The sequence below is a fragment of the Nyctibius grandis genome, chromosome 17 (genome assembly GCF_013368605.1).
Source record: "Nyctibius grandis isolate bNycGra1 chromosome 17, bNycGra1.pri, whole genome shotgun sequence".
NCBI classification, from domain to species: Eukaryota; Metazoa; Chordata; class Aves; order Nyctibiiformes; family Nyctibiidae; genus Nyctibius; species Nyctibius grandis.
In genome coordinates, this window is record NC_090674.1 from 1,861,070 (window position 1) to 1,887,597 (window position 26,528).

General features: G+C 60.1%; 3 protein-coding genes across 3 annotated transcripts; 1 reads left to right on the top strand and 2 right to left on the bottom strand.

Moving 5' to 3' along the window:
* The first annotated feature begins 475 nt into the window (after positions 1–475).
* LOC137671352 (chloride channel protein ClC-Kb-like) lies at positions 476–5,378 on the top strand. Its single transcript, XM_068414853.1, is given in 20 exon segments — positions 476–575; positions 675–803; positions 918–1,046; positions 1,150–1,289; positions 1,403–1,480; positions 1,587–1,665; positions 1,755–1,880; positions 2,005–2,089; positions 2,160–2,261; positions 3,203–3,287; positions 3,387–3,464; positions 3,466–3,564; positions 3,674–3,743; positions 3,991–4,101; positions 4,171–4,384; positions 4,474–4,607; positions 4,681–4,772; positions 4,867–4,950; positions 5,069–5,155; positions 5,252–5,378. Coding segments are annotated over 20 exon segments (2,064 nt in total). The 3' UTR covers positions 5,294–5,378.
* Positions 5,379–7,817: 2,439 nt separating this feature from the next.
* Positions 7,818–21,933, bottom strand: EPHA2 (EPH receptor A2). The gene is made up of 17 exons (XM_068415230.1): positions 21,814–21,933; positions 18,100–18,167; positions 16,675–17,338; positions 16,165–16,320; positions 15,736–16,068; positions 15,524–15,648; positions 14,966–15,125; positions 14,775–14,874; positions 14,603–14,658; positions 14,394–14,519; positions 14,114–14,296; positions 13,532–13,593; positions 13,192–13,401; positions 12,947–13,096; positions 12,655–12,848; positions 9,615–9,770; positions 7,818–8,579 (listed from the first exon to the last, which is right to left on the bottom strand). Exons 1-17 carry the CDS (start codon positions 21,881–21,883, stop codon positions 8,474–8,476), a joined length of 2,919 nt encoding a protein of 972 aa, XP_068271331.1. The 5' UTR covers positions 21,884–21,933; the 3' UTR covers positions 7,818–8,473.
* A 1,101-nt stretch (positions 21,934–23,034) lies between these two features.
* On the bottom strand, positions 23,035–25,628 carry CPLANE2 (ciliogenesis and planar polarity effector complex subunit 2). Its single transcript, XM_068415231.1, has 6 exons — positions 25,575–25,628; positions 24,776–24,894; positions 24,545–24,697; positions 24,329–24,453; positions 24,100–24,239; positions 23,035–23,371 (listed from the first exon to the last, which is right to left on the bottom strand). Exons 2-6 carry the CDS (start codon positions 24,879–24,881, stop codon positions 23,143–23,145), a joined length of 753 nt encoding a protein of 250 aa, XP_068271332.1. The 5' UTR covers positions 24,882–24,894; positions 25,575–25,628; the 3' UTR covers positions 23,035–23,142.
* Positions 25,629–26,528: the final 900 nt, after the last annotated feature.

Here is a 26,528-nt window from a genome sequence, read left to right on the forward strand (position 1 = left end):
AGAAGGGGGGGCGACTTGACGAGCTTTTTAAAGCCTCGTTAGGGCTCCCGGCCGCCTGCCAGCCCTCGCGTAAAACAGGCTAAATTTAGGTCTTGCGCCGGAGACGGTGGAAATTTTTCCCCCCTCCGTCCCCCGCCTCTTCTCCGCGACGCCATGGAATGCGATGCCGGCGTTCCTCCTACCTATTATCAAGGAATAAGAATGATAATTAATTAAAATACTCATTACATATTCCCTGCCCTGGGTTGTATTTGAGGATTGGGAGCTTGGAGGTGACGGGGAGGGGGGGGTGTGTGTGTGGAAAAACCCAGCTCGCTCCGGCCCGAGCGGGTCCGTTGGCTTCGTCAAGGTCGTTTTTAATGAGCTCGTTTGCAAACTCAGTCCGGTGGCGCAGGCTGAGGTGGGAGGATCGGTGAGGGGGTGCTGGAAGAAAAAGGGTGGGGGGGGGGTGTCTGTCCCCTAAAACATCCCTGGGATGGAGCACCCCGTCCCCGGGGGGCTGCTGGAGGAGGAGAGGGTGCTGGTGTCGGAGCAGAGCTGGAGACCCTGCCCCGAAGCCCGGAGGAGGGTCCGAGGTGAGACCCCCCCCCACCCAAAGCCGGAGGGACCTTGGGGGTGTGGGATGGTTTTTTGGGTGGGTCATCACCCCGTTGTGTGTCCCCCCCCACCCACAGGGTGCCTGGAGTGGGTGAAGCGGCAGCTCTTCCGTGTCGGGGAGGATTGGTATTTCCTCTTCATCCTGGGGGTCCTCATGGCCACCATCAGCTTCGTGATGGACCTCATTGTCTCCAGGCTCTACAAGGGTAGACGGGAAGGGGCTTCACCCGGCGTTTGGGGGTTCACCAAGAACAGGGAGGGTCTTTTTTTTTGGGGGGGGGGTGAGGGGCTCATCTCCCATCCCGGTGCTTCTTTCCCAGCCCACCGGTGGCTTTACCAAGAGGTCGGTGACATCTTGGTGCTCAAGTACCTCTCGTGGACCATGTACCCCACGGTGCTGGCGGCCTTCTCCACTGGCTTCTCCCAAAGCATCACCCCGCACTCGGGAGGTGAGCCGCCTGCACCCCAACCTCCTCACCTCCCCAAACTCTTCCCCTCTCCAGGGTGGGGGGGGAAAACCCTTAAAATTTGGGGACACCCCTTCTCTTCCAGGCTCCGGCATCCCAGAGCTGAAGACCATCCTGACGGGCGTCATGCTGGAGGACTACCTGGCCGTCCAAAATTTCGGAGCCAAGGTGGTGGGGTTGACCTGTACCCTGGCGTGCGGCAGCACCGTTTTCCTCGGCAAAGTGGTGAGGGATCCCCCCCCAAACCCCTTACCCGGCTCCCTGGCGTCACCAGAGATTTGGGTTGGCACTGGGGGGACGCTCAGCGCCGTGTCCCCCCTCCCCGTGTCGGCACCCAGGGTCCCTTCGTCCACCTCTCCGCCATAGCCGCGGCGTATTTGGGGAAGATGCGGACCTCGGTCACGAGGGATTACGAGGTGGGGATCAAAAAATTAAGGGGAGGCATTTCCCCCCCTCCAAATAGGGGAGATTTTATTTTACCCCCCCAAAAAACCTGGTGTTCTGGCTGCCCCCTCCCTGCAGAACAAGTTCAAGCAGAACGAGATGCTGGTGGCAGCCCAAGCTGTCGGGGTGGCTACGGTTTTCGGGGCGCCCATCAGCGGTGAGGACCCCCTTCAATCCCACCCTGGAGACCCCCCTAAACCTAAATCCCTCCCCCCCAAACTTAACACCCCCCCCTCATTTTCCCAGGGGTGCTGTACAGCATCGAGGTGATGGCCTCCCACTTCGCCGTGCGGGATTACTGGCGCGGCTTCTTCGCCGCCACCTGCGGCTCCTTCATGTTTCGCCTCCTCGCTGTCTTCAACAACGAGCAAGGCAAGGCAGGGCGGGCAGGAGGCGGCCCCCCCTTCCCCTGTACCCCCCCACAGAGGGGGGTGCCTGGCATTTTTGGGGTGCCCTCCCCCAAAACCACGCACTCCTTCCTTTACCCCCCCTCCAGAAACCATTGCTGCTGTGTTGGAGAGTGACCTCAAGTTTGACTTCCCCTTTGACCTCCTGGAGATCTTCTTCTTCGCCGTTTTGGGGTAAGGAGGGTCCTGCCTGCACCCCTGCCTGCACCCCTGCACCCTGCCCACCCTGCCCTCTCCTCCGCAGGGTTGTCTGCGGGCTCCTGGGCTGTGCCTACCTCTTCTGCCAGCGCTGGCTGCTGGCCGCCGTCAGGGAGAGCCGGCTCACGGCCAAGCTGCTGGCTACCGAGTCCGTACCGGCCGGCTGGCTGGCCGCACCCCGCGCCCCGCGTGTCTGTGCGTCCGTGCTGTGCAGCCTGCGTGTCTGTGTGTCCACCCTGTGCAGCCTGCGTGTGTCCCCTGTGCACCCCGTGCGTCCCTGTGTCCACCCCATGCACCCTGTGCCTCCTCCCCGTGCACCCTGCGTGTCCATGCGTCCGTGCCGTGCACCCTGCGTGTCCGTGTGTCCACCCCATGCACCCTGCACACCCCGTGCCTCCTCCCCATGTACCCTGCATGTCCGTGTGTCCGCCCCATGCAGCCTGCGTGTGTCCCCTGTGCACCCTGTGCGTCCCTGTGTCCACCCCATGCACCCTGAGTGTCCGTGTGTCCACCCTGTACCCACCCTGGGCATCAACCCCATGGCCCCTGCGTGTCCATCTGTCCCCCTCCATGCGCCCTGCACACCCTGTGTCTCAACCCCATGGCCCCTGCATATCTGTTTGTCCACCCCACACACCCTGTGCCTCCACCCCATGCACCCTGAGCGTCTGTGTGTCCACCCCATGCAATCTGTGTGTCCGTGTGTCCCCCCCATTGCACCCTGCACACCCTGTGCCTCAACCCCATGGACCCTACGTGTCCATTTGTCCACCCCATGCACCCTGCCCTCCCACCCCATGCACCCTACGTGTCCGTTTGTCCACCCCATGCACCTCCACCCCATGGCCCCTGCGTGTCCGTTTGTCCACCCCATGCACCCTGCCCTCCCACCCTGTGCACCCTATGTTCCCCCCCACGCACCCTGGGCATCCCTGTGTCCACCCCATGCACCCTGGCCCACCCATCCCTTACACCCTGGCCAGCCGTATGTACCCCCCCCACCACCCCCTGGTCATCCATGGGTCCCCCCCACACACCCCGTCTGTCCGTCCGTCCCCACTCCCCCAGCCCTGCCTCTCTCCCCCCCAGCAAGCCCATCTACTCGGCGCTGGTGGTGCTGCTCCTGGCCTCCATCACCTTCCCTCCCGGGCTGGGGCAGCTGATGGCCTCCAGGGTGAGTTGGGGATGGTGGGGGGGGGACACGGGGCTCCCCAGCTGCCCCCCCGACATGTCCCAGCGGGTGCTCAGGCTGTCCGTCTGTCTGTCCATCCAGCTCACCATGAAGGAATATCTCACCTCCCTCTTCGACAACCGCACTTGGGGCGCGCTGGTCCCCAACGCCTCCTCGGTGGCCGCCCCCCCCCGGCGTGGACCCTGGGGGGCTCTGGCAGGAGTGGTGCCACCCCTCTGCCACCATCTTCGGCACCTTGGCCTTCTTCCTGATGATGAAGGTAGCCATGATCCCCTCCCCACCCTGGCCCTGTGTCCCCCCACCCCGAGGTGGTGTCCCCATGGGGTTGACCCCCCCGCAACCTTGGCTGGGCTCTGCCCCCACCACAGTTCTGGATGCTGATCCTGGCCACCACCCTGCCCTTGCCCGCTGGCTACTTCATGCCCATCTTTGTCTATGGTGAGTTGGAGGGGGGGGGATCTGCTGGCCTGGGCTGGGGGGGGGCATCCAGCCCTGGTGGGGGGGGCACGAGGGTTGTATACAGCTCTAGGGGGGCACATCCAGACCTGGGTGGGGGTACGGGGGGTGAATCCAGCCCCAGGGGGGCTGCAGGGGGGTGGCCACCTCCAGCTGCAGGATTTTTTTTGGGGTGGGGGGTGTGGGTGCTCCTGGGGTCTCCTTGCCTTCCCCCCCCTCTCCATTTTAGGAGCCGCCATCGGGCGCTTGCTGGGGGAGACGGTGGCCCTGCTCTTCCCCCGGGGTCTGCGTGCGGAGGGGGACCTGCGCCCCGTCATCCCTGCTGGCTATGCCCTGGCCGGTGAGTCGGAGGGGACACCCATGGGTGGGGGACACCCACCACCCATACTCTGACCCCCCCACCCCACAGGCGCAGCCGCCTTTTCGGGCTCGGTGACCCATGCTGTCTCCACGGCTTTACTGGCGTGCGAGGCCACCGGTCACCTGGGCCACGTCCTCCCCGTCATCCTGGCCGTGCTGGTGGCCAACGCCATCACCCAGAAACATCAACCGTCCTTCTACAACGGCACCATCATCGTCAAGAAACTGCCCTACCTCCCCCCCATCCGCAGCCGGCACATGGCGTAAGGGCCCCCCCTGAAAAAAAACCCTCATGTTTTGGGGTGATTTGTTGGGAAATGATGGAAATTTGGGGGGTTTTGTGGCTCCCCAGCTCCTACCGAGTGGTGGCGGAGGAGTTCATGGAGCGCCGGGTGGTGGCCTTGGCCAAGGGTGATGGCTTCCAGGAGGTGCTGGTGGCCTTGGACACCACCACCGATGCCGAATACCCCGTGGTGGAGAGCACAGGTGGGATGTGGGAGCGTGTGGGGGGGTCACCGCTGCGGGGGGGGACGTCACCAGGCTTGTCTCCGTCCTCCAGGGTCACCCACGCTGGTGGGCACTGTGAGCAGAGCCCAGCTAGTCACCTTCCTCCAGAGCCACAAGCATCCCCGGGCACCCCTGGGGGAGAAGGTAAATGGTGTGGGCGGGGGGGGGGGGATGAGCACCCCGCTGCACCCAAAAAACCTGTTTTTCCACCCAAAAATGATCCGTCACCTTCCCCAAGCTGGCCACCGCGGGGACACTTGGGGACAACTGTGCCATCGAGCCCATCATGCTCCAGTTCTCACCGTGGACCTCCCTGCACCAGGTTTGGGGGGGGCAGATGGGGATTACACCCCCACACACCCCCCGATTCCGTGTCACGCTGAGGGGACTTGGCGAGGGGTGGCTTTGTCCCCACGTGTCCCCTTTGTCACCTCCCCAAGGCCCATCACCTCTTCCAGCTGCTGAAGCTGCAGCGCATCTTCGTCACCCGCTTCGGGGAGCTGGTGGGAGCTGTCAGCCGGGTGGAGGTGAGGACAAGGGGGTGACGAGGGGGTGACAAGAGGCGGGGGGGGACAACAAGGAGGGGACAGGACCCCAACCCACCTCCTCTTGTCCCCTTGCAGCTGCGGAGAGCGATCGAGGAGCTTGCCAACCCCAAGCGATGACTTTCGGGGATCACCCAAACATCCCACCCAGCCCCAGGACATGCACCGAAGTGCCCCAGTATCAGCGGCCCCCCCCTCCCCCTGGACCCCCTCTATAATTATCAGCGCATAATTAGCCTTAATTATTGCAATTAATAAGGGTGGTGGGTGTTTTGTGACCCCAGGATCCTGGGGGAGATGAGGGCTGAGCTCTTTGGGGCCCCCCCAAACTGAGGCGCAGTGTTTTTTGTGGGGGGAGTGAAGGGTGTGGTGGGCGCTAACGAAGGCGTAATTAAGCCCGCCGGGGTAATTAAGCACAGCAGGGCAGGTTGGGTGAGGCGGGCATGCCCGGGCCCAGCCGGAGGAGAGGTGAAGCAGGGTCAGCGCCAGGGAGACACCCCAAAAGCGGGGTGGGTGATGGGAGAGGCACTGGGATGGGTGCTGGGGTGGGGGTGAGGCTGCTGGGAGCAGGGATGGGCGGCAGCACCCGTGTGCCTCATTAGAGGGTGCTCAGTGGGGTGAGGGGACCGTGGGGAGGGAGACTACAGCACCCATGGAGGGTGCTCTTGGGGCATGGGGACCACAGCACCCATATCACCCATGGAGGGTGCTCAGTGGGGCGAGGGGACCATGGGGAGGGGGACCACAGCACCCATGGAGGGTGCTCAATGGGGTGAGGGTGCTCATAGGGTGATGGGACCACAGCACCCATGGAAGGTGCTCTTGGGGCACGGGGACCACAGCACCCATATCACCCATGGAGGGTGCTTAGTGGGGCATGGGGACCATGGGGAGGGGGACCACAGCACCCATGGAGGGTGCTCTTGGGGCACGGGGACCACAGCACCCATATCACCCATGGAGGGTGCTCAGTGGGGTGAGGGGACCATGGGGAGGGGGACCACAGCACCCATGGAGGGTGCTCGTAGGGTGATGGGACCACAGCACCCATGGAAGGTGCTCTTGGGGCATGGGGACCACAGCACCCATATCACCCATGGAGAGTGCTCAGTGGGGTGAGGAGACCATAGGGTGATGGGACCACAGCACCCATAGCACTTGGGGAGGGTGCTCAATGGGGTGTTTGGACTGTAGCACCCATATCACCCATGGAGGGTGCTCAGCGGGGCGAGGGGACCATGGGGAGGAGGATCACAGCACCCATGGAGGGTGCTCAGTGGGTTGAGGGTGCTCGTAGGGTGATGGGACCACAGCACCCACAACACGTGGGGAGGATGCTGAGTGGGGCATGGGGACGGCAGCACCCACAGCACCCATGGGTGATGCCCCATCCCCGGGTGTCACCCCACGCTGGCTCCCATGGGGATCAGGACGGGAGTTTCACCGAAACCAAGCCAGGCACCGGGGTGGTGGTGGGGGGGGGCACCCCAAAGGCCCCGCTCGCCCCGTGCCTCAGTTTCCCCATCCGGCCCCGCCGTAGACAAACAGAGATAAGGCGCTGCCGGGTGCCACCGCGCACCCAAATCCGGTGTGTCCCCCCCCGGCTCCTCCCCGGGCGCTGCCGGACTTTGAGCCGGGACCGAGGGTGGTGGCAGGGCTGAGACTGGCAAACTCATGCCACGCATGAGGCATCCACAGGCCCAAAAGCCCCGAAATAGGGTGAAAACCACCCAAACGGCGGCTTTCGCAGCAAGATGCTGGTCCCCCCTCACCCCCTACCCCTCTTTTTTTGTGGTTTTAGGTTAAAAACCCCCTTTTTTTCCAGCTTTTTCCCACCCGGTTATTAGCAGGCACCGGGCAGCCGGCCCCGCTGCCGCTTGGGTTTGGCGTGAGGGCAGCGGCGGGTGATCAAAAAGCCAAATTCCTCGTGGGTATCGTGGGAGAAAAAGAGGCCTTGGATGGGAAACGCTCCTCGGGCTGCCTGCAACCCCTTGAACCCCCCCTTAAAAAAAACTACCCTTTAAAAAAAACCCTTAAAACCCCCTAAAGCCCCTTAAAAATCCCTTTAAACCCCCTTAAAAGCCTTTAAAAAACCCTTAAACCCCCCTTAAAAACCCTTTAAACCTCACCTTAAAAAAAACCCTTAACACACCCCTTAAACCCCCCCCAAAAACCCACTTAAAATCCCTTAAAAAAACCCTTAAGGACCCCTTAACCCCCCCAACCCCCCTAAGCCCCCCCTTAAAACACTCTCCTTAAAGAAAACCCTTGAAAAAACCCTTAAAAACCCTTAGCCCCCCCTTAAAACCCCCCCTAAACCCCCTTAAAAACCCCTAAACCCTCCCTTAAAACACCCCCTTAAAGAAAACCCTTAAAAAAACCCTTTAAAACCCCTTAAAACCTCTCCTAAACCCCCTAATTCCCCTTAAAACACCCCCCTTAAAGGTTTTTTTTTAAAACACCTTTAACCCCCCCTTAAAAACCCTCTTGAAACCCCCTAAACCCCCTTAAAAAAACCCTTAAAAATCCCATAAAATCCTTTAAAACCCTTAAAAATCCTTTAAAACCCCTTAAAACCAGCAGGCCCCCCCTTTGCCCCCCCCCCATTCCCACAATCTCCGCAAGCCAGTGAGAAACGACACTATTATAGAAAACAACAAAAAAAGCACATTTTAATTCGCATCAAAAACCCCACAAAAATCCCCCAAACCCTTGAAAATCCATGAAAAAAAGAGGGGGGGGGGGGGGGGGGGAAAGGAGAAAAAAAAAAGGGGGGATCCGGGTTTTTGGGGTTTTCTTTAATTTTCCCCCTCTTCACTCTCCCGAATCTGACACGACCTTCACTTCCTCGCAATAAATATACAAAAATAGAATAAATTAGGTTAAAAAATAAAAGGTTAACGCTGGCAGATCAGTGTTAAAAAGGGGGGGGCGAAAAAAATAACCCCAAACCACCCCAAAAACCCGGCGGGAGAGGGATAAATAGAAAAAAAAAGCACAAATCGGCCAGTTTTAGGGCTGAGCCCTTGTTTTTTTTTCTTGAAATGTGGAAAAAAAAAAAGAAACTCCCCCAAACACCCCCTCCCCCAGCCCAAAAATGAACTTGAAATTTAATTTTCATTATTTTTTTGGGGGGGGAAGGATGGGGGGGACACCTGTTTGGTCCCCACCCCCAGGGATAATATTAATAATACTATAAAAACAACTTAATAATAATAGAAATAATAAATAAGGCCCTTGGGGCGGGGGGGGGGTGTCTTCATTTGGTTGCGTTCAAGTATTTTAAGGGGTTTGGGGGGGTTAAAGGGGGCCCCCCCCGGCGCCCGCCTGCTCCTGCAGCCCCAGCAGGCTGTAGGCGATGCGCTTCTGGTGCCCCGGCAAACGCACCCCGATTTTCTTGATGTCGCTGAAAAGGGAAAAAAAATAAACTTAAAAAAAAAAATAATTATTATTGGGGTGAAAAGAGCCCAAAAAGGGTCTGGGGGGGGCGGGGGGAGCATCCCCTGGGGATGGAGCCAGCCCTGAGTGTCGCACGGGGCCAAATCCAGCCCCAAAGGCCCCCCCAGGGGTGGATCCAGCCCTGAGGGTCCCATGGAGATGGATCCAACCCCCCACCCTGGTTTTTGGGGTCCCATCGCTGCCCCCCACCCCGCCTCCAGCCGGGCTGTTCCCAGGGGACACGTGGCCGGATGCGGCTCGTCCCAGATCCTGGCTGGGGACGTCTAATTTTATCCCGTCCCTTGGGCCAGCAATGCCAACGGCACGGGAGCGGTTTGCTTTCCCAGCACGTCCCCGTCCCCATGGGAGCTGGGAGGGGAGAGCGTGGGGACAGCACGGGGACACCGTGGGGACACACCGTGGGGACAGCATGAGTACACCATGGGGACAATATGGCAACACACCATAGGGACAGCATGGGGACAGCACGGGGACACCAAGGGGACATGGCATGGGGGACACCAAGAGGACACACCATAGGGACAGCATGGGGATGGTATGGAGATACCAAGGGGACAGCATGGGGACACCACGGGGACGGTATGGGGACACCAAGGGGACACATCAGAGGTACAGTGTGGGGACAGCGTGGGGATGGTATGGGGATACCAAGGGGACACCATGGGGACAGTATAAGGACACCAAGGGACACACCATGGGAACGGCAGGGGGGAGACTACGGGTGATACACCATAGGGACAGCATGGGGATGATATGGGTTTAACAAGGGGACAGCATGGGGACAGTATAAGAACAGTATGGGGACAGTACAGGGACACCAAGGGGACAGGATGAAGACACTGTGGGAACAGCAAGGGGACACCAAGGGGACACCAAGGGGATATCATGGGGACACCAAGGGGACACACCATAGGGACAGCATGGAGAAATCATAGGGACAGCATGAGTACACCATGGGGACACCATGGGGACACAGACTCACTCGCTGGTCATCTGCAGGACCTTCTCGATGGTGCTGTAGCCCGAGGCCATGAAGTGCTCCGTGTACTGGGGCATCCTGATGGACTCCAGCCACTCGGGGACGGAGCGGAAGGGGACGCCCTCGGAGCCGCTGGTGCTGGGCAGGCGGATGGAGACCCTGGAGGGTGCGGGGGGGTCATGAGCGACTGGCAGGGACGGAGGGGTGCAGGAACGGTGCGGAAATGGGAGGGTGCAAACGGGGCGTGAAAGTGGAAGGAGGCAAAAAATGATGCAGAAATGGAAAGCGGCAAAAAGCCAACACAGAAATGCAAAAAAGCAACACTTAAGTGTAAAGATGTGGAGATCAGAGAATCACAGAATCACTCAGGTTGGAAGAGCCCTCTGGGATCATCGAGTCCAACCATGGCCCTGACACCACCATGGCAACTAGACCAGGGCACTAAGTGCCATGTCCAGTCTTTTCTTAAACCCCTCCAGAGATGGTGACTCCACCACCTCCCTGGGCAGCCCCTTCCAATGCCTAATGACCCTTGCTGAGAAGAAATGCTTCCTGATGGCCAACCTGAACCTCCCCTGGCGCAGCTTGAGGCTGTGTCCTCTTGTCCTATCGCTGGTTGCCTGGGAGAAGAGGCCGACTCCCACTGCGCTACAACCTCCCTTCAGGTAGGTGTAGACTGCACTAAGGTCACCTCTGAGCCTCCTCTTCTCCAGGCTAAACACCTCCAGCTCCCTCAGCCGTTCCTCAGAGGTCAGACCCTCCAGACCCTTCCCCAGATTGGTCGCCCTCCTCTGCACTCGCTCCAACACCTCAACATCTCTCTTGAAGTGCGGGGCCCAGAACTGGACACAGGATTCAAGGTGCGGCCTCACCAGTGCCGAGTACAGAGGGACGATCCCTTCCCCAGACCGGCTGGCTACACTAGTCCTGATAGAGGCCAGGGTGCCATTGGCCTTCTTGGCCACCTGGGCACACTGCTTGCTCACGTTCAGCCAGCTGTCGATCAGCACCCCCAGGGCTCTTTCTAACCACTCTTCCCCCAGCCTGTAGCGCTGCGGGGGGTTGGTGTGGCCCAAGTGTCAGACCCGGCACTTGTTCTTGTTGAACCTCACGCCGTTGGTCTCGGCCCATCAATCCAACCTGTCCAGATCCCTCTGTAGGGCCTTCCTGCCCTCCAGCAGATCGACACTCCCACCCAGCTTGGTGTTATCTGCAAATTTACTGAGGGTGCACTCGATCCCTATATCCAGATCATCTATAGTGATGCATGAAGCAACGCCCCAATGCGAAGATGCAAGAAGCAAAGGCAAAAGCCCAACGCAAAACAGCACATGGGAAAGCAAAAGCGTAATGTAAATAGCGCAAGAAAAGCGAGAGGCGACGCGGAACCGCCTGGATGCAAAGAGTGAATGCAGGAATGTGACGCTACAAAGAGTAATGCAAGGAGTGGAAATGCCAAAAATGAGGGAAGAGTGTGAAAAAACAGGGAATGATGAGAAAAATGTCAAAGGGAAAAGCTAAAATTCACGGATGCAGAGAAGCGGAAAAGAACGCAAGAACGCGAAACTGCAAAAACAACTCAGAAATGCAAAGATGTAGAGAAGAATGTGAGAATATAGAACGGCAAAAGCGATGCAAAAAATGTAAAGATGTAAAAAATAGCGCGAGAAAGCAAAGGTGCAAAAACCAACGCAAAAATGCAACGAAGAGGGCAAGCGTGGAGAGAAAAAAAAGCAATAGAGGGGCAAAAAAGAGAGCCAGGATGCAAAGATGCGAGAAGCAACGCGAGAATGCCAAACTGCAAACGCAACGCAACGATGCGAGGGTGTAAAAAGGAGCGGAGGGACGCGAGGGTGCAAAAAAGCAACGCAGAATGTGAAGGCGCAAGAACGCGCAGGTGTAAAAAAATGCGATGAAAAAATGCAGAGTGCAAAAAATGAGTGTGAAAACTCAAGGATGCAACGGGTGAGGCAAGAATGGAGAGACGCAAAAGAGCACACAAGGATGCGAAGGTGGAAGAAGCAACGCAAAGTTGCAGAGATGCAAAAAAAGAGGAGAATGGAAAGATGCGAGAATGCGAAGACTCAAAATGCAACGCAGAGATGCAGAGATGCAAAAAAAGAGTGAAAGAATATAAAGATGCAACAATACGAAGACTCAAAAAGCAGCACAAAGACGCAAAAAAAGAGTGCAAGAATGGAAAGATGGAAGAATGTGAAGACTCAAAAAGCAACGCAAAGATACAAAAAGCGATGCAAATAGCGACACAAAGACACAAAAAGTAACGCAAAGATGCAAAAAAATGTGCAAGAATGTAAAGACAGAAAAATGCAAAGATGCAAAAAGCGCCGCGGAGACACAGAGATGCAAAGAAGTGCAAGAATGGAAAGATGCAAGAATGCAAAGACGCAAAATGCAACGCGGTGATGCAAAAAGCAACACAACGATGCAGAGATGCAAAAAAAAGAGTGCAAGAACGTAAAGATGGAAGAACGCAAAGACGCAAAATGCAACACAAGGATGCAAAAAGCAATGTGGAGACGCAAAAAAGTGAAAGAATGTAAAGATGCAACAATGCAAAGACTCAAAAAGCAACGTGGAGATGCAAAAACAAGAGTTCAAGAATGCAAAGATGCAAGAATGCAAAGGCAAAAAGCAACGCAGAGACGCCAAAAAAGACTGGAAGAATATAAAGATGCAACAACGGTAAGACTCAAAAAAGCAACGCAGAGATGCAAAAAGTGACACAAATAGCAACACAAAGACAAAAAGCAATGCAGAGATGCAAAAAAGTACAAGAATGTAAAGATGGAAGAATGCAGAGATGCAAAAATTAACACGGTGACGCCAAAAAAAAGCGCAAGAATGTCAAGGAGCGAGAATGCAAAGACGCGAAAAGCAACGCAAAGATGCAGAGATGCAAAAGAAGAGCGCAAGAACGCAAAGGCGCACACGAGCATGCAAGGGCGCGATACCGCAAATCATGCCCCCCCCCCCACCTCTCCGCCCGCCTCGCCCTGTCCCGTCTCTCTCCGTAACTCACCGGGGGTCGAAATCCGCCAAGGCCTTGAGGGACTCGGGGGCGCGGATGAGCTTGTCGAGGATGCTGACGATATCGGCGAACTTGGGGCGCCGGCTGCGCTCTTGCTGCCAGCATTGCATCATCAGCTGGTAGATGGCGGAGGGACAATCCAGCGGGGCGGGGAGGCGGAAGCCCTCGTTGATGGCCTTCATCACCTACGAGGAGGATGTTGAGTGATGCTCTCCCCCCAGACAAGTGTCCGTTTGCAAGAACACCCCAAAAAATTTGGTGGTGGAAGAGGGTGGGTGCTCACCTCGTGGTTGGAGAGCTCCCAGTAGGGTCGCTCGCCATAGGACATCACCTCCCACATGACGATGCCGTAGCTCCAGACATCGCTGGCGGAGGTGAACTTGCGGTAGGAGATGGCTTCGGGTGCCGTCCAACGGATGGGGATCTTCCCACCCTGCCACAACATTGGGGTCAACCCTACAACCCCCCCCTTCCCCCCCAAAACAAACCAACCCCGCCATGGCCAACCACCCCTTTGGTGGCACTTACGCTGGTGGTGTAGGTGGCTTCAGGGTCATCTTCCAACACCCTTGAAAGCCCAAAATCGGACACCTTGCACACCAGGTTGCTGTTCACCAAGATGTTGCGGGCGGCCAGATCCCGATGGACGTAATTCATGTTGGCCAAGTACTTCATGCCGGCAGCGATGCCCCTCAACATCCCCACCAGCTGGATGATGCCAAATTCCCCCTCTTTTTCCTAGGAAAAGGGGAGAATCTGGCCTCGAATCCACCTCTTGTCCCACCTCCCGCTGGTGGCTCGTGGTGGTTCCACCACCCGGTTAATCCTTGCCCGAGGGGGTGGGAGGTTGCCACCACGCTTCACCTACCCGCAGGAATTTATCCAGTGCGCCGTTCTCCATGTACTCCGTGATGATCATGAAGGGTTTGTCTATGCACAAAAAAAAGACACAAAAAGGGTAAAACCTCCCTCCAAAAAAACCAAAAAAACCCCCAAACCAAACAAAAACCCACAAAAAAAACCCACAACCCTCCAAAAAAGCCCAAAATCCCCCCAAAACCCCTCCAAACCCCCAATACAAAAAAACCCCAAACCCCTCAAAAACCCAAAACCTCCCAACCCCCCCAAAATCCCCCCCCAAAAAACCTAAAACTCCCCAACCCCCCCCAAAACCCCACACCCCGCCAAAAACCCCCCAACCTCCCCCCCACCAACCAAAATATAAACGAAAACCAAACAAAACCACCCAAACCCCCAGAAACCACCCAAAACCCCAACCCCCCAAATAAAAAAGCCCCCCAAAAGCCCTCAACCCCCCAAAAAAGCCCCAAACCCCCCAAAATTGTTGCTCAAAACACCCTATTTTTAGGTAGCCTTTTTTTGGGGTGTTTTACATGGAAATTAGGGTGGGTTTTTTTGGGGCAGGGGGGTGAAGATGAGGAACACTCACACTTGGAGACGACCCCTTCCAGGCGGATGATGTTGTGGTGACAGAACTGGCCCATGATGGTGGCTTCGCTCAAGAAGTCCACCCGTTGCTTCTCGGTGTAGCCCACCTTCAAGGTCTTGATGGCCACCGGCACCTCCTTCTTCCCACGCTTCAGGGTGCCCTTGTAGACCTCCCCAAATTCACCTGCTCGGAGGAAAGGGGGGGGACATTTAACCTGCCCCCACACTCCTGGTCCAATTTGGGGGTGTCTTTAGTGTGACAAAGCCACCTGAGAACCTACCGGCACCGATGACCTTCTGGCGGGTGATGAAGGATGGAGGGATCTCAGTGGTGAACTTGAGCATGGCTTGGTTGGGGTCTTCGTAGGTGTGGGGGTCAACATAGGTCTTGAGGGGCTTCAGCTGGTCTGTGGGGTGGTGGTGGTGGGGTCAACACCCATGTCACCCCCCCACCCATCATCCCTGTTGAACCCACCACCCTGTTGCTCACCTGACTTGGAGAAGTAGACATCCTCGGCGGACTGGCGTGGCCGTGACCTCCTCCTCCTGTGGAAAAGCAGCGGTTTGCCCCCCCAAAAATCACCCCTTGCCCATCTTTGGTGGGGGAAAAATGGTATTTTGGGGTTTTGGGGTTTTTTTTTGGGGGGGGTTTATCTCCTTACCGCCGGAGGATGTAGAGGAGAGCAGCCAAGAGGAGGAGGACAAAGAAGACACCAGTGACGGAGCCACTGATGACGGCGGCAGATGCCATGGCCTCGGCGCCTGCAGGGACAATTCAGGAAGGGGTTTGGGGTGAACCATGCACCCCCCTGGACCTCCCACCCCAAAATCCTGCCCCCGCCTTGGTCCTCACCCTCGGGCAGGGTCTCGAACTCATGCTGGGGGCTGTAGGCACCGTGGCCGTCCGGGGTGAGTGCCTGGACCCGCACCACGTAGGTGGTGGCAGGGGACAACTTGGGGAGGGTCACGGAGGTGCCCTCGCAGCGCAGCACTGAGTAGCTGTTCTCATCCACCTGGTGACATAGATGGGGGGCAAAGGTGGAGATGACATGGATGGAGGTGACGCGGATGGAGGTGACGCGGATGGAGGTGATGTGGAAGTGACACGGATGGAGGTGACACGGATGGAGGTGACACGGATGGAGGTGACAAAGGGGTGACATGGATGGAGGTGGCATGGATGAAGGTGACACAGATGGAAGTGACACAGATGGGGGCAAGGATGGAGGTGATGTGGATGGAGGTGACGTGGATGGGGAGGTGACGTGGATGGGGGCAAGGATGGAGGGGTGACACGGATGGGGGTGTGACACGGATGGGGGGAAGGATGGAGGTGACATAGATGGAGCAGGACATGGATGGGGGACATGGATTTAGGGGTGGTGAGCTGAAGCCGTGACACAGGACGGACCTTCTTGCTGTAGGTGACCTCGTACTTCCAGACCCGACTCTGCTGCCGCGGTGGCACCGTCCAGGAGAGGACCAAGCTGGTGGCCGTCCGTCCATCCAGGCTCACCGACGTCACCCGGGGTGGCTCTGCCGTGGGGACGGGGGGGGACATCACAGATGTGATGGTGTCCCCATGGTGTAGGGAAGGTGTGGGAGCTGCTGGTGGCCCCTTACCTGTCTGGTTGACGCTGATGGTGGTGGTGGCCACACTGCGGTGGTGGCTGTAGGGTGACACCCCGTTCCGCGCCTCGACGGTGAAGGTGTAGTTGACGTGTGGCTCCAGGTCAGTGACGGTGACCCCCGTCCCCGTCAGCCCTTGAGGGGGCTGCGAATAGCGGACCCCCCCGTCGCAGGGCCGGCACTCCCCGCTCTCGGGCCAGCACTGCTCGCAGGTGACGCTGTAGGTGACATCCCGGCGGCCACCCAGGTCGGCGGGGGGGGACCAGCGGAGCTGCACCGTGGCCCCCAACCCCACGGCCGTGACGCCTTGGGGGGGCGAGGGGGGACCTGGGATGGGGGACAGAGAGCAGAGAGGGGGGGTCAGGGGGAGGGATGGCCGCGCCGTGCCTCAGTTTCCCCCCCCCACCCCAGAAGGTCACTTACGGGTGCAGGGGTCTGCGGGGGGGTCGGCGGGGGCGCGGAAGAAGCCGTCCTGGCAGGGGCAGGCGGCGGCGGCGGCCGGGGAGGGCAGCGTGTGGGGGGGGCAGGGCTGGCAGCCCCCCGGGGACACCGTGGCCTTGAAGGAGCCGGGGGGACAAGCTGGGGACACACACACACAGTGACACCGGTGACAGCCCACAGCCCCCCTCCCCACCCACGTGTGGGGTTGCGGGGGCATCACCCCCCTGAGCACCCAGAGTGTGAATTTTAGGGTATTTCACCTTATTTTGCAGCTTCTATTATTATCGGGACCCCCCCAGCCCACCCCTCACCCCACTGAGCCCTGCCATGCTCATTGCACTGGTGATGCTCAAGGTTGAAGATCCATCATGGAGAACTTTGGAGCCAACACCTCACTTCTCCACACCCCCCCTCTTCTATCCCCTGCCACGCACCGAGCTGGTGCATCCTCAGCCCCCCCCCCCAACCCCAATTTACCCCCCACCCCCCTACCTTGGCATCTCTCTCCCGCTTGCTCGTAGCCCGCCCGGCACAGGCACTCCCCGATGGGCACCAACCACTCGCCGTCGGCGTTACAGTGCAGCGCCGGAGCTCGCTCGGCCACCGCGTCCTCCACGCACGTCCCTCGCACCTCGGCCAAGGTCTGCGAGTCGACGCCCGCCACCGTCTCGGGGAAACGCGCCATCCCCCGTAGGACACCCGGGCACCTCTTGTAGTAAATCCTCACGGAGAGCAACGCCACGCAAGCTCCGAGATCTTGGAAGGCCAAGTAGAAGCCTTTCCGTCGGAGAGGTCCCACCGACCGCACCTCCACATTGAGTTTGACGTTGCGCGAAGCGAAGTCGTCTTGAACGGTGATTTCATCCGGAGCGATGGTGTCGATCTTCTTAAATTGTCTCTTCTGGAAGTTGGTGCCATAATCCACGTCGGATTCAGCGTAGTAGAGGTTGAAGGTCTCCTTGCAGGACCCGCCGCCGGCGGTGGGGAAGCTGTTGCAATCGCGGACGGTGAATTGGAGCTCGATGAAGATGCGTTGGGCCACCCCACGGTAGATCCAGTTGGTGCGGAGCCAGTTCTCCTGCTCGCCCTCCAGCACGTTGCACACCGAGTAGATGTAGATCAAGGAGTCGTTCAGGACGTTCTGCAGCAGGTCCCACTGCCCCCCCCAAGAGAGAGAAACAGGGGCTATAGGGGGGAAACTGAGGCAGGGTGGGCGGTGCCCTTGGTCCCCGTGGATGCACTTGTCTTCATCCCCGTGGATGGCCCCGTCTTCATCTCCATGGGCGTCCTCATCCCCATGGATGTCCCCATGGAGGTCCCCATCTCCATCCCCATGGAGGTCCCTATCCCTGTGGAGGTCCCTATCCTTATCCCCATGGATGGCCCCGTTCCCACCCCCACTGTGTTCCCCATGAGTGTCCTCATCCCCATGGATGTCCCTGTTCCCATCCCCATCCCCAATGATATCCCTGTCCCCATGGATGTCCCCATTCCCATGCCCATTCCCATGGATGTCCCCATCCCTATCTTCATGGAGGTCCCCATCCCTATGGACGTTCCCCTCCCCAAGGAGTTCCCCATGGATGTCCCCATCCCCATGGATGTCCCGGTCCCTATCCCCATGGGTGTCACCATCCCCATCCCCATGGGTGTCCCTGTCCCCAAGGTTGCCCCCATCTCCATCCCCATGGAGGTCCCCATCCTTACCCCCATGGATGTCCCTGTTCCCATCCCCATGGGTATCCCCATCCCCACGGATGTAACTGTCCCCATCCCCAATGACATCCTTGTCCCCATGGTTGTCCCCATTCTCATCCCTACGGAATTCCCCGTCCCCATGGATGTCCCCACCCCCGGTGTGTGCTCTCAGGGAGCTGTTGGCCAGTGGGGCCAGATCCTGGGCCCCTGGGTGCTCACCCCTTTGCCGTAGGGCTGGGTGAGCCAGCCCAGCTCCCCCTGCGCCTTGGCGAAGTCCAGCAGGACCACTGTGGGGAGAGGAGAGGGGACGTTAGTGGGGCGGGCGCAAAGCCTGGGAGATGCCACCAGGACCCACGGATGGCCCCAGGACATGCACATGCCACCAATACACCAGATGCCTCTTGGACCTGTGGATGTCCCTGGGACCCATGGGTGACCTCCAGGACCTATGGCCGTCCCTGGGACCCATGGATGTCCCTGGGACCCACAGATGCCCCTGGGACCCACAGATGCACCCAGGATCCATGGATGTCTCTGGGACTCATGGGTACCCCCAGGATTCACAGATGTCCCTAGGATCCATGAATGTCCCCCAGGACCCACAGATATCCCTGTGACCCATGGATGTCCCCAGGACCCACAGGTGTCCCTAGGACCCACGGATGTCCTCCAGGACCCGTATGTGTCCCTGGGACCCACGGATGTCCTCAGGATCCACAGATGTCTCTCAGGACCCACAGATGTCTTTCAGGACCCACAGATGTCCCTAGGACCCACAGACGTCCCCCAGGACCCACGGATATCCCTAGGAGCCACGGATGTCCCCCAGGACCCGTATGTGTCCCTGGGACCCACGGATGTCCCCCGGATCCACAGATGTCACCCAGGGCCCATAGATGTCCCTGGGACCCATAGATGCCCCCCGGATCTACAGATGTCCCTAGGACCCACAGATGTCCCCCAGGACCCATGGACGTCCCCCAGGACCCACGGACGTCCCTAGGACCCACGGACGTCCCCTAGGACCCATGGACGTCCCCCAGGACCCATGGACGTCCCTAGGACCTGCAAACACCCCTGGGACCCACAGATTCCCCTGGGAGCCCCCCCGAGAAGACCCCCAGGGACCCCCCCCATAAAGAGGGGACACCAAGGCAGAGCTCGGCCCCGCGCCGAGGCCACGCGGACTTGCCGGGACACGCCAGCCGCCCCGGCGAGGGCGGTGGCCGGATCCAGCGCCCGGGAGAGGAAGAGGAGGCCAGGGCTGAGGGGTGCCCCCCCCCGGCGGTGAATCACCCCCCAGGAATGTGCCCGGACGTCTGGGTTCACCCCAGCGGGGCCGGGCCCCAGGGCGGTGGGGGGGAGGTTCGGGGACGGGTGCCCCCCTACAAGCCCCTTCGCTGAGAACGGGCGAGCTCGTGACGTGCCCCAAGAGGGTGAAGTCTACGGGGGAACCCCAAGAACAGGGTTGGGGGGGGGACACGTGGCTCTGTGTCCCCCCTGTCCCCGGTGTCAGGAAGGACACCGGGGCGGATGTCCCGGCTTTCCTGCGCCTGGAAGTCCCCCCGCGTGCCTCCGGAGAGCGGAAAGCCGGGGCGGGAGGGTGGGGCGTGAGCTGAGTTGGGGGGTGCTCTGCAGGGTGTCCCCCCTCCCCACCCCGGGCTGCGGCGGGGCTGAGTCAGGGGAGAAACCCGGGGCTGTGGCTGTTGAGTCAAGGGGTGCAGCACCCAAGGGCGCACCCACGCCCGGGGCCACCGGTGCTCTTGGCACCCCCCAGTGTCAGCACCAGCAGCATCTGCACCCCCTCTGCCACTGCTGTCGCCATCATCATCCTCACCACCACCAATATCTCCATTGCCATCATCACCACAGCCATCACCACCACCATCTCCATCAACACCACCATCTCCATCATCACCATGGCCATCACCACCACCACGGCCATCACCATCAACACCACCATCTCCATCACCATGGCCATCACCATCACCACGGCCATCACCATCACCACGGCCATCACCATCATCATGGCCATCACCACCACCATGGCCATCACCATCAACACCACCACCTCTACCGCCATCACCACCTGCAGCTCCTACACCACCATCACCTTCCCTGTCCACATCTGCATTGCCATCTCCACCTCCAACCCCACCACCAACCCTGCCTGCAGCTGCAGCCCCATCACCCTCTCCCCCACCATCCCCATGACCACCTGCAGCTGTCCCTATCTGCATCGGCACTGCTGTTGCTACCACCATCACCATCACCACCACCATCATCTGCATCCCCCTCCCATCCCCACTGCGTCCTTGTCCACGTCCCCAACTGCATTTTCATCCCCATCCCTGTCCTGTCCCAATCCCAATCCCAATCCCAACCCCAATCCCCTCCCATCCCAATCCTGCCCTCATCCCTATCCTAATCCCAATCCCAATATGAATCCCAATCCCCTCTCATCCCAATCCTGTCCCCATCCCATCCCTATGCCTTTCTTAATCCCAACCCCAACGTGAATCCCAGTCCTATCCCCTCCCAATCCCAATCCTATCCCCTCCCAATCCCAATCCCATCCCCTCCCAATCCCAATCCCAATCCCATGCCCCCCCCCCCCCCCCGCTCAGGGACACCCCAACCCTCAGGCCGGCCGGTGCAGGATCCCGCTGCGACACCCAGCACCCCCCAACCTCCCCATCCCACTGCCTTTCTCCCTTCCCAACCGAGGGGAACCCAAACCCCCCCAACCTCCCCCAATCCCGCTCCTCTCCCAACATTTCCCCCCTTTTTTTTGCACTTTTTCAACCCAAAAATCCCAAAATCCCTGAGGATCCCTCCTGGGAACCGGCCCTTTGGGAACACGCCCGCGTCGGGGCGGTTGGGGGTCCCCGCTGTGGGGTCACCCCCCTCTGCCTTCCCCCCAGCAGTTTGAAAAAACTAATTTTAGGGGTTTTTACCCCATTTTTATATTTTTAGAGGGGTATTTTCCATCCCAGCACCGATTTATTTGCGTTCGGGGCCGGATCTTTCCCCTCCAAAAGCGACGGGTTAAACCCTTCGGGTGGAGTTTTGCGAAACCTCAACTTTATAAAAATTAAATATAGATTTTTAAAAAGTGATTTTTCCCTTTTTTTTTCCTCACCCAAAACCCCCCAAACTGAACCCAAACCCCGGGTTACGAGGCGGAGGCCGGGACGCCGCTTGTCTTTTTCCCCGACAGTTTTTGGGGGATTTTCCTGACATTGTTTTCCAGCTCCTTGGGCCGGATCCAGCCCGGCCCAGCGCCGCCCATGGGAAAAAGATCAATTTTAGGGCGATTTCCCCCTTTTTTGGGTTTTTTTTTAATGAATTCCCTCCACCCTAACCGCTCTGTAGGACTTTTTTTTTTGCGGGGGGGGGACACGCAGCAGGATCGGGCCCCGCTGCGGGACCGGCCGCTCGGCGTGGGAAAAGTTGCCCAAAACTTTTGGTTTTTCCCCCATTTTAGCTTTTTTTCTCCCTATTTTACCTTTTTTCCCCCCATTTTAACTCTCCCCCCATTTTACCCCCCCCCTTTCAGCTCCCCCCCCCCCCTTTTACCTCCCTCCTCCCTTTAACCCCCAACTTTTTCACTTTCCCCCCCCTATTTTACCTTTTTCCCCCCCAAAACGCACCCCGGGAGCCGGTGCTTCACCACCGCACCCATGGGTGCCCCTTTTTTTTTGGGGGGGATCCCCCCATCACCCTTTATTTTGGGGTGGGGGGCTCCCCCAGCCCCCCCCTTTAACCTCTCAGCCACCCCCAAACTCGCCCAAACTTACCCTAAACTCGCCCAAACTTACCCCAAACCCCCCCCACCCCTCCGGGTGCCCCCCCAGCACCCACACCCCCCACCCCAGCACCCTAATAAGTGAATTTTGGGGTGTCTCCCCCCCCCAAAGGGCTGGAACTCACCTTCCTCCGCTGCCAGGGGGGTGAGGGCGGTGAGGAAGAGGAGGGTGAAGGCTGGGGGGATGCCCGCCATGGTGGTGGTGGGTGGTTTTTGGGGGGGGACCCTGGGGTGCACCCCACACCCGGCGGCCCCCAGCGCTGCGGGGCGTGTGGGGCTGAGCACCCCGCTCCTGTTCATTCATGTCCCGAGTGATGTCACCTGGCCACGCCCGCTCTTAAAGGGGCACGAGCTGCTCCCAGTAGCCACCAGTATGGGACTGGGAGGGGGGCGAGGCTGAGGAGTGGGAAGGTTTGGGGGGGAAGGGAGGGGGATCTGTGACCCCCCCACCCCGTGCTGGGGGCGGGGGTCCCGATCCGTCCTGTAGCACAGTGGTCCCCCCCCCCCCCCCCCCCCAGTCTCCCCCCCCGCTCCGGCCCCGAAATGGTTAAAGCCGCCCCCCCCCCCCCCCCCCCCTTTTCATTCATAAAGCGGCGTGGGAAGGCCCGGGGGGGCGGCAGCCAATGGCAGCGGGGGGGCGGGGCCAGGCGCCTACTACCGGCTCCTCCCCCCGCCCACCGGTTAGAACTGGGGGGGGCGGTTGGGGGGTGCTGGGGGGTGTCCGCCTGTCCGGCCCCCCCCGCCTGTCCGGCCCTGACCCCCCCCCGGTCCCTCCACCCCAAATCCCCCAGCACCCCCATCCCCATCACCCCCAGCACCCTCCACCCCCCAGCACGCCAAATCCCGCAGCACCTGCAGCACCCCCATCCCTATCACCCCCAGCACCCCAAATCCCCCGACAACCCATCCCCATGATCCCATTGCACCCATAGCACCCCCATCACCCCAAATCCCCCCCAGCACCCCCATCCTCATGATCCCATTGCACCCTAAATCCTGCAGCACCCCCATCTGCATCACCCCTCAGCACCCCAAATCCCCCCAGCACCCACAGTACCCCATCACCCCAAATCCCCCCAGCACCCGAAATCCCCCCCAGCACCCACAGTACCCCATCCCCATCACCCCAAATCCCCCCCCAGCACCCCAAATCCCCCCCAGCACCCTAAATCCCCCCCAGCACCCCCATCCCCATGATCCCATTGCACCCCAAACCCTGCAGCACCCCCACCCGCATTACCCCCCCAGCACCCCAAATCCCCCATCGCCCCATCAACCCCCCAGCACCCCAAATCCCCCATCGCCCCATCAACCCCCCAGCACCCCAAATCAATGACTCAGGGATCTTTTTGGTGGAAAAACATGGATTTGGGGTCAAAACCCCCCTTTTCCCCTCTCAGGGGCAGCAGTGAGGGGCCCCCCGGTACCACAGAGCCCCCCCAAAGAGGGGGGGGTCAGGCAGGGGGGGACCCCTCATCCTCCGGGGCAACACCTGCAACGATTTGGTCCCGACGCCAAAGCCTCTCGACCAGGGCGTCGAGGAGGGGGGCGACCCGGGCCAGCCCCCCGCGCCCCCCGCCGGCCCCCGGCCCGCTGCCCGCCCGCAGCACCCGCAGCCCCAACGTCCCCTCAAAGGTCGTCACGTCCCTCTCTGTCACGTCCGCTTGGGAGGACAGGTCGAATCTGGGGTGGGGGGGGACACACAGTCAAGGGAAACACCGAAAAATCCCCTAAATCACCGACCACCCCGAAAAATCCCCTAAAACGCCATAAAAATCAGTGGGAGTTGCTGATCCATCGGTGTAACGAAGTGTGCGCGGTCTCAGCCTGCCGAGGTACTGAGCTGTGCGAAATATGGGGGTGCAAACCCGCATGTGGGCAGAGGATAAGGTCAGGGGAGACACCAACACCCCAAAAAATCCCTTAAAACCCCATAAAAATAAGTAGGAGCTGCCGATCCATCGGTGTAACGAAGTGTGCGCGGTCTCAGCCTGCCAAGGTACGGAGTGGTGTGAAATATGGGGGTGCAAACCCACTTGGGGGGGGACATATGGTCAAGGGAGACACCAACACCCCAAAAAATCCCTTAAAACCCCATAAAAATAAGTAGGATTTCCCGATCCATCGGTGTAACGAAGTGTGCGCGGTCTCAGCCTGCCAAGGTACGGAGTGGTGTGAAATATGGGGGTGCAAACCCACTTGGGGGGGGACATATGGTCAAGGGAGACACCAACACCCCCAAAAAATCCCCCCCAAACCCCGTAAAAATAAGTGGGATTTCCCGATCCATCGGTGTAACGAAGTGTGCGCGGTCTCAGCCTGCTGAGATGCCAAGCGGTGTGAAATATAGGGGTGCAAACCCCCTTATGGGGGGACACGGACCCCCCCAGGGACCCCCCCGAGAAGGATACTTGGTGCCCACGACCACCCTAACGAGGTTTTCTTCGTCAGGGCCGACCAGGCGGCTCATGAGGGCCGGCAGCTCCTCGAAGGACGAGCGGTCGGTGAAGGAGAAGAGGAAGAGGATGGCGTCCGCCTCCTCCTTACAAGCCTGTTGGGGGGGACACAGCCACCATCACGGGGGGGTCCTGTGTGTGTGGGTGTCCCCCCACCCCAAAACTTGTCCCCCCCAAGACTCACGGGCAAAAGATGCTCAAATTTTTTCAGGGCTCCGTCCCCGCAATCCCAAAAATGGAGCTGGAAGATGACCGGGCGGCCGCTGGCCCGCGGCTTGGCCGGCCAGTACACGGTGGTGGCCTCTATCCCTGGGGAGGCGGGGGGACATACCCACGGGTTGTGACCCCCCCAGGGGACACTGGGGTGCTGCACGTGTCCCCCCACCCCATAAAGCCATACCCAGGGTCTCGTGGTGGGCGGGGGGCACGGGGGTCCCCGCCAGCGCGGCCACCAAGGCCGTCTTGCCCACGCCGCTCTTGCCGGTGACGAAGAGTTTGTAGGTGACGATGGGGGCGGCCAAGGAGGGGGGCAGCACCGGGTGCTCCAGCAGACCTGGGTGGGGGGGTGTAAGGGTGTTTTTTTTGGGGTGCTGGCCCCCCGTTTTGTGGTTGGGGGGGGTGTGGGGCTCACCGAACGCTCTCCGCTGGTTCTTGTGGAGGATGGAGTCCAGGTAGGGGCGGCCGGCGGGGGAGAGGAGCCAACCCGGCTCCAGCGCGCAGCCCCCCCGCCCCGCCATGCGCCCCCGAAACCTGGGGGTACACGAAGGTGGGTGTCCCCCCACCTTCCCTTCCCCCGTGGGGTCACAGCTTGGGGGAGCTGGGTGTCCCCTTCTGACCCCCCCACCCCGGGGTGCCAGCACCCCCCTGGGGTCCCTGAACTCCCACTGGGTCCCTGACCCCCCCTTATGGGGTCCCTGCACCCCCCAGGGTCCCAGCATGCTCCCATGGGGTCCCTAACCCCCCCCCACGTCCTTGACCCCCCCATGGGGTCCCTACCCCCCCCCCAGGTCCTTGACCCCCCCCTCGGGTCCCTGAAGCCCCCCATGGGGTCCCATCATGCTCCCATGGGGTCCTTGACCCCCCCATGGGGTCCCTGCACCCCCAATGGGGTCCCTGAACACCCCGAGGGCTCTTGACCCCCCCTTATGGGGTCCCTGCCCCCCCCAGGGTCCCAGCATGCTCCCATGGGGTCCCTACCCCCCCCCCGGTCCGTGAACCCCCCCATGGGCCCCCTGCCCCCCCCAATTGGCTCCTTGCCCCCCCCAACATGCAAAAGGCGAAGCACCGCAGCCCCCCGCGCCCCCTCGGGGTCCCCGCACCCCCCCAGCAGCTCCCCGCACCCCAAACCCTGCAGAGGGGGTGCAAGGCCCCCCCCATGGGCTCCCCCCTTTCCCCCCCGCGGCCCCTTTAAGGCGCGGCCCCCGCCCCACCTGCGGCCGCTTCCGCCTCGGGGTGACGTCAGCGGGGGGCGTGGCCTCGCGGCGGCCCCGCCCCCTCACCGCGGCGCATGCGCAGGAGGGGGTGGGGGCGCGGAGCGGGCCGCGACCCTACATCTCATGGGGGCGGCCCTGGGGGGTGGGGGGGGTCCCCGCCCCGGGGCGAGCTGGGGCCGGGAGGAGCTCCGGCCCCACGGGATTCGGGGTCCCCAGCCCTAATTACTGACACTGGAATGCTTTGGGGTCCCCAGTTTCCATCCCCCACAGGCTTTGGGGTCCCCAATCCCCAGCCCCAGCAGGACTTGAGGTCCCCAGCCCTAATTACCGACACTGGCATGCTTTGGGGTCTCCAATCTCCAGCCCTGGCAGGATTTGGGGTTTCCAACCTTGAGCCCCAACAGGATTTGGGGTTTCCAACCTCCAGCCCCAGCAGGATTTGGGGTCCCCAGCCCTAATTACCAACACTGTCAAGCTTTGGGGTCCCCAGTCTCCAGCCCTGTCAGGCTTTGGGGTCCTCATCCCCAATCTCTAGCCCCAGCAGGGTGTGGGGTCCCCAATTTCCATCCCCAGCAGGATTTAGGGTCCCCATCCCTAATTACCAACACTGGAATGCTTTGGGGTCCCCAGTCTCCAGTGCTGGCAGGATTTGGGGTTCCCAGTCTCCAGCCCCAGCAGGATTTGGGGTCCCCAGTTTCCAGCCCCAGCAGGATTTGGGGTCCCCATCCCTAATTACGAACACTGGCATGCTTTGGGGTCCCCAGTCTCTAGCTCCCACCGGCTTTGGGGTCCCCAATTTCCCGCACTGCCTCCCTTTTTCTGACCCCTCCCATTCCTCCCCCCAACCTTGTGCCCCCCTTTTCCCACCTCCATCTATTTCTTCAACATCCCCTGGTAGAAATACTGCCTTTTTTTTTTTACCCAAGACCCCAAATCCCCCCTTTTCACCCC

Excerpts from the sequence above, each read along its gene's own strand:
- EPHA2 (XM_068415230.1), bottom strand. The coding sequence starts at position 21,883 with ATGGCGGGCATCCCCCCAGCCTTCACCCTCCTCTTCCTCACCGCCCTC. Across the intron at positions 15,649-15,735 it reads CATCAGCGTCAACCAGACAG|AGCCACCCCGGGTGACGTCG; the intron begins GTAAGGGGCCAC and ends TCCCCACGGCAG. Across the intron at positions 8,580-9,614 it reads GTCCTGCAGATGACCAGCGA|CGACATCAAGAAAATCGGGG; the intron begins GTGAGTCTGTGT and ends TTCCCTTTTCAG.
- CPLANE2 (XM_068415231.1), bottom strand. The coding sequence starts at position 24,881 with ATGGCGGGGCGGGGGGGCTGCGCGCTGGAGCCGGGTTGGCTCCTCTCC. Across the intron at positions 24,454-24,544 it reads CGCCCACCACGAGACCCTGG|GGATAGAGGCCACCACCGTG; the intron begins GTATGGCTTTAT and ends CCGCCTCCCCAG. Across the intron at positions 24,240-24,328 it reads AATTTGAGCATCTTTTGCCC|GCTTGTAAGGAGGAGGCGGA; the intron begins GTGAGTCTTGGG and ends CCCCCCCAACAG.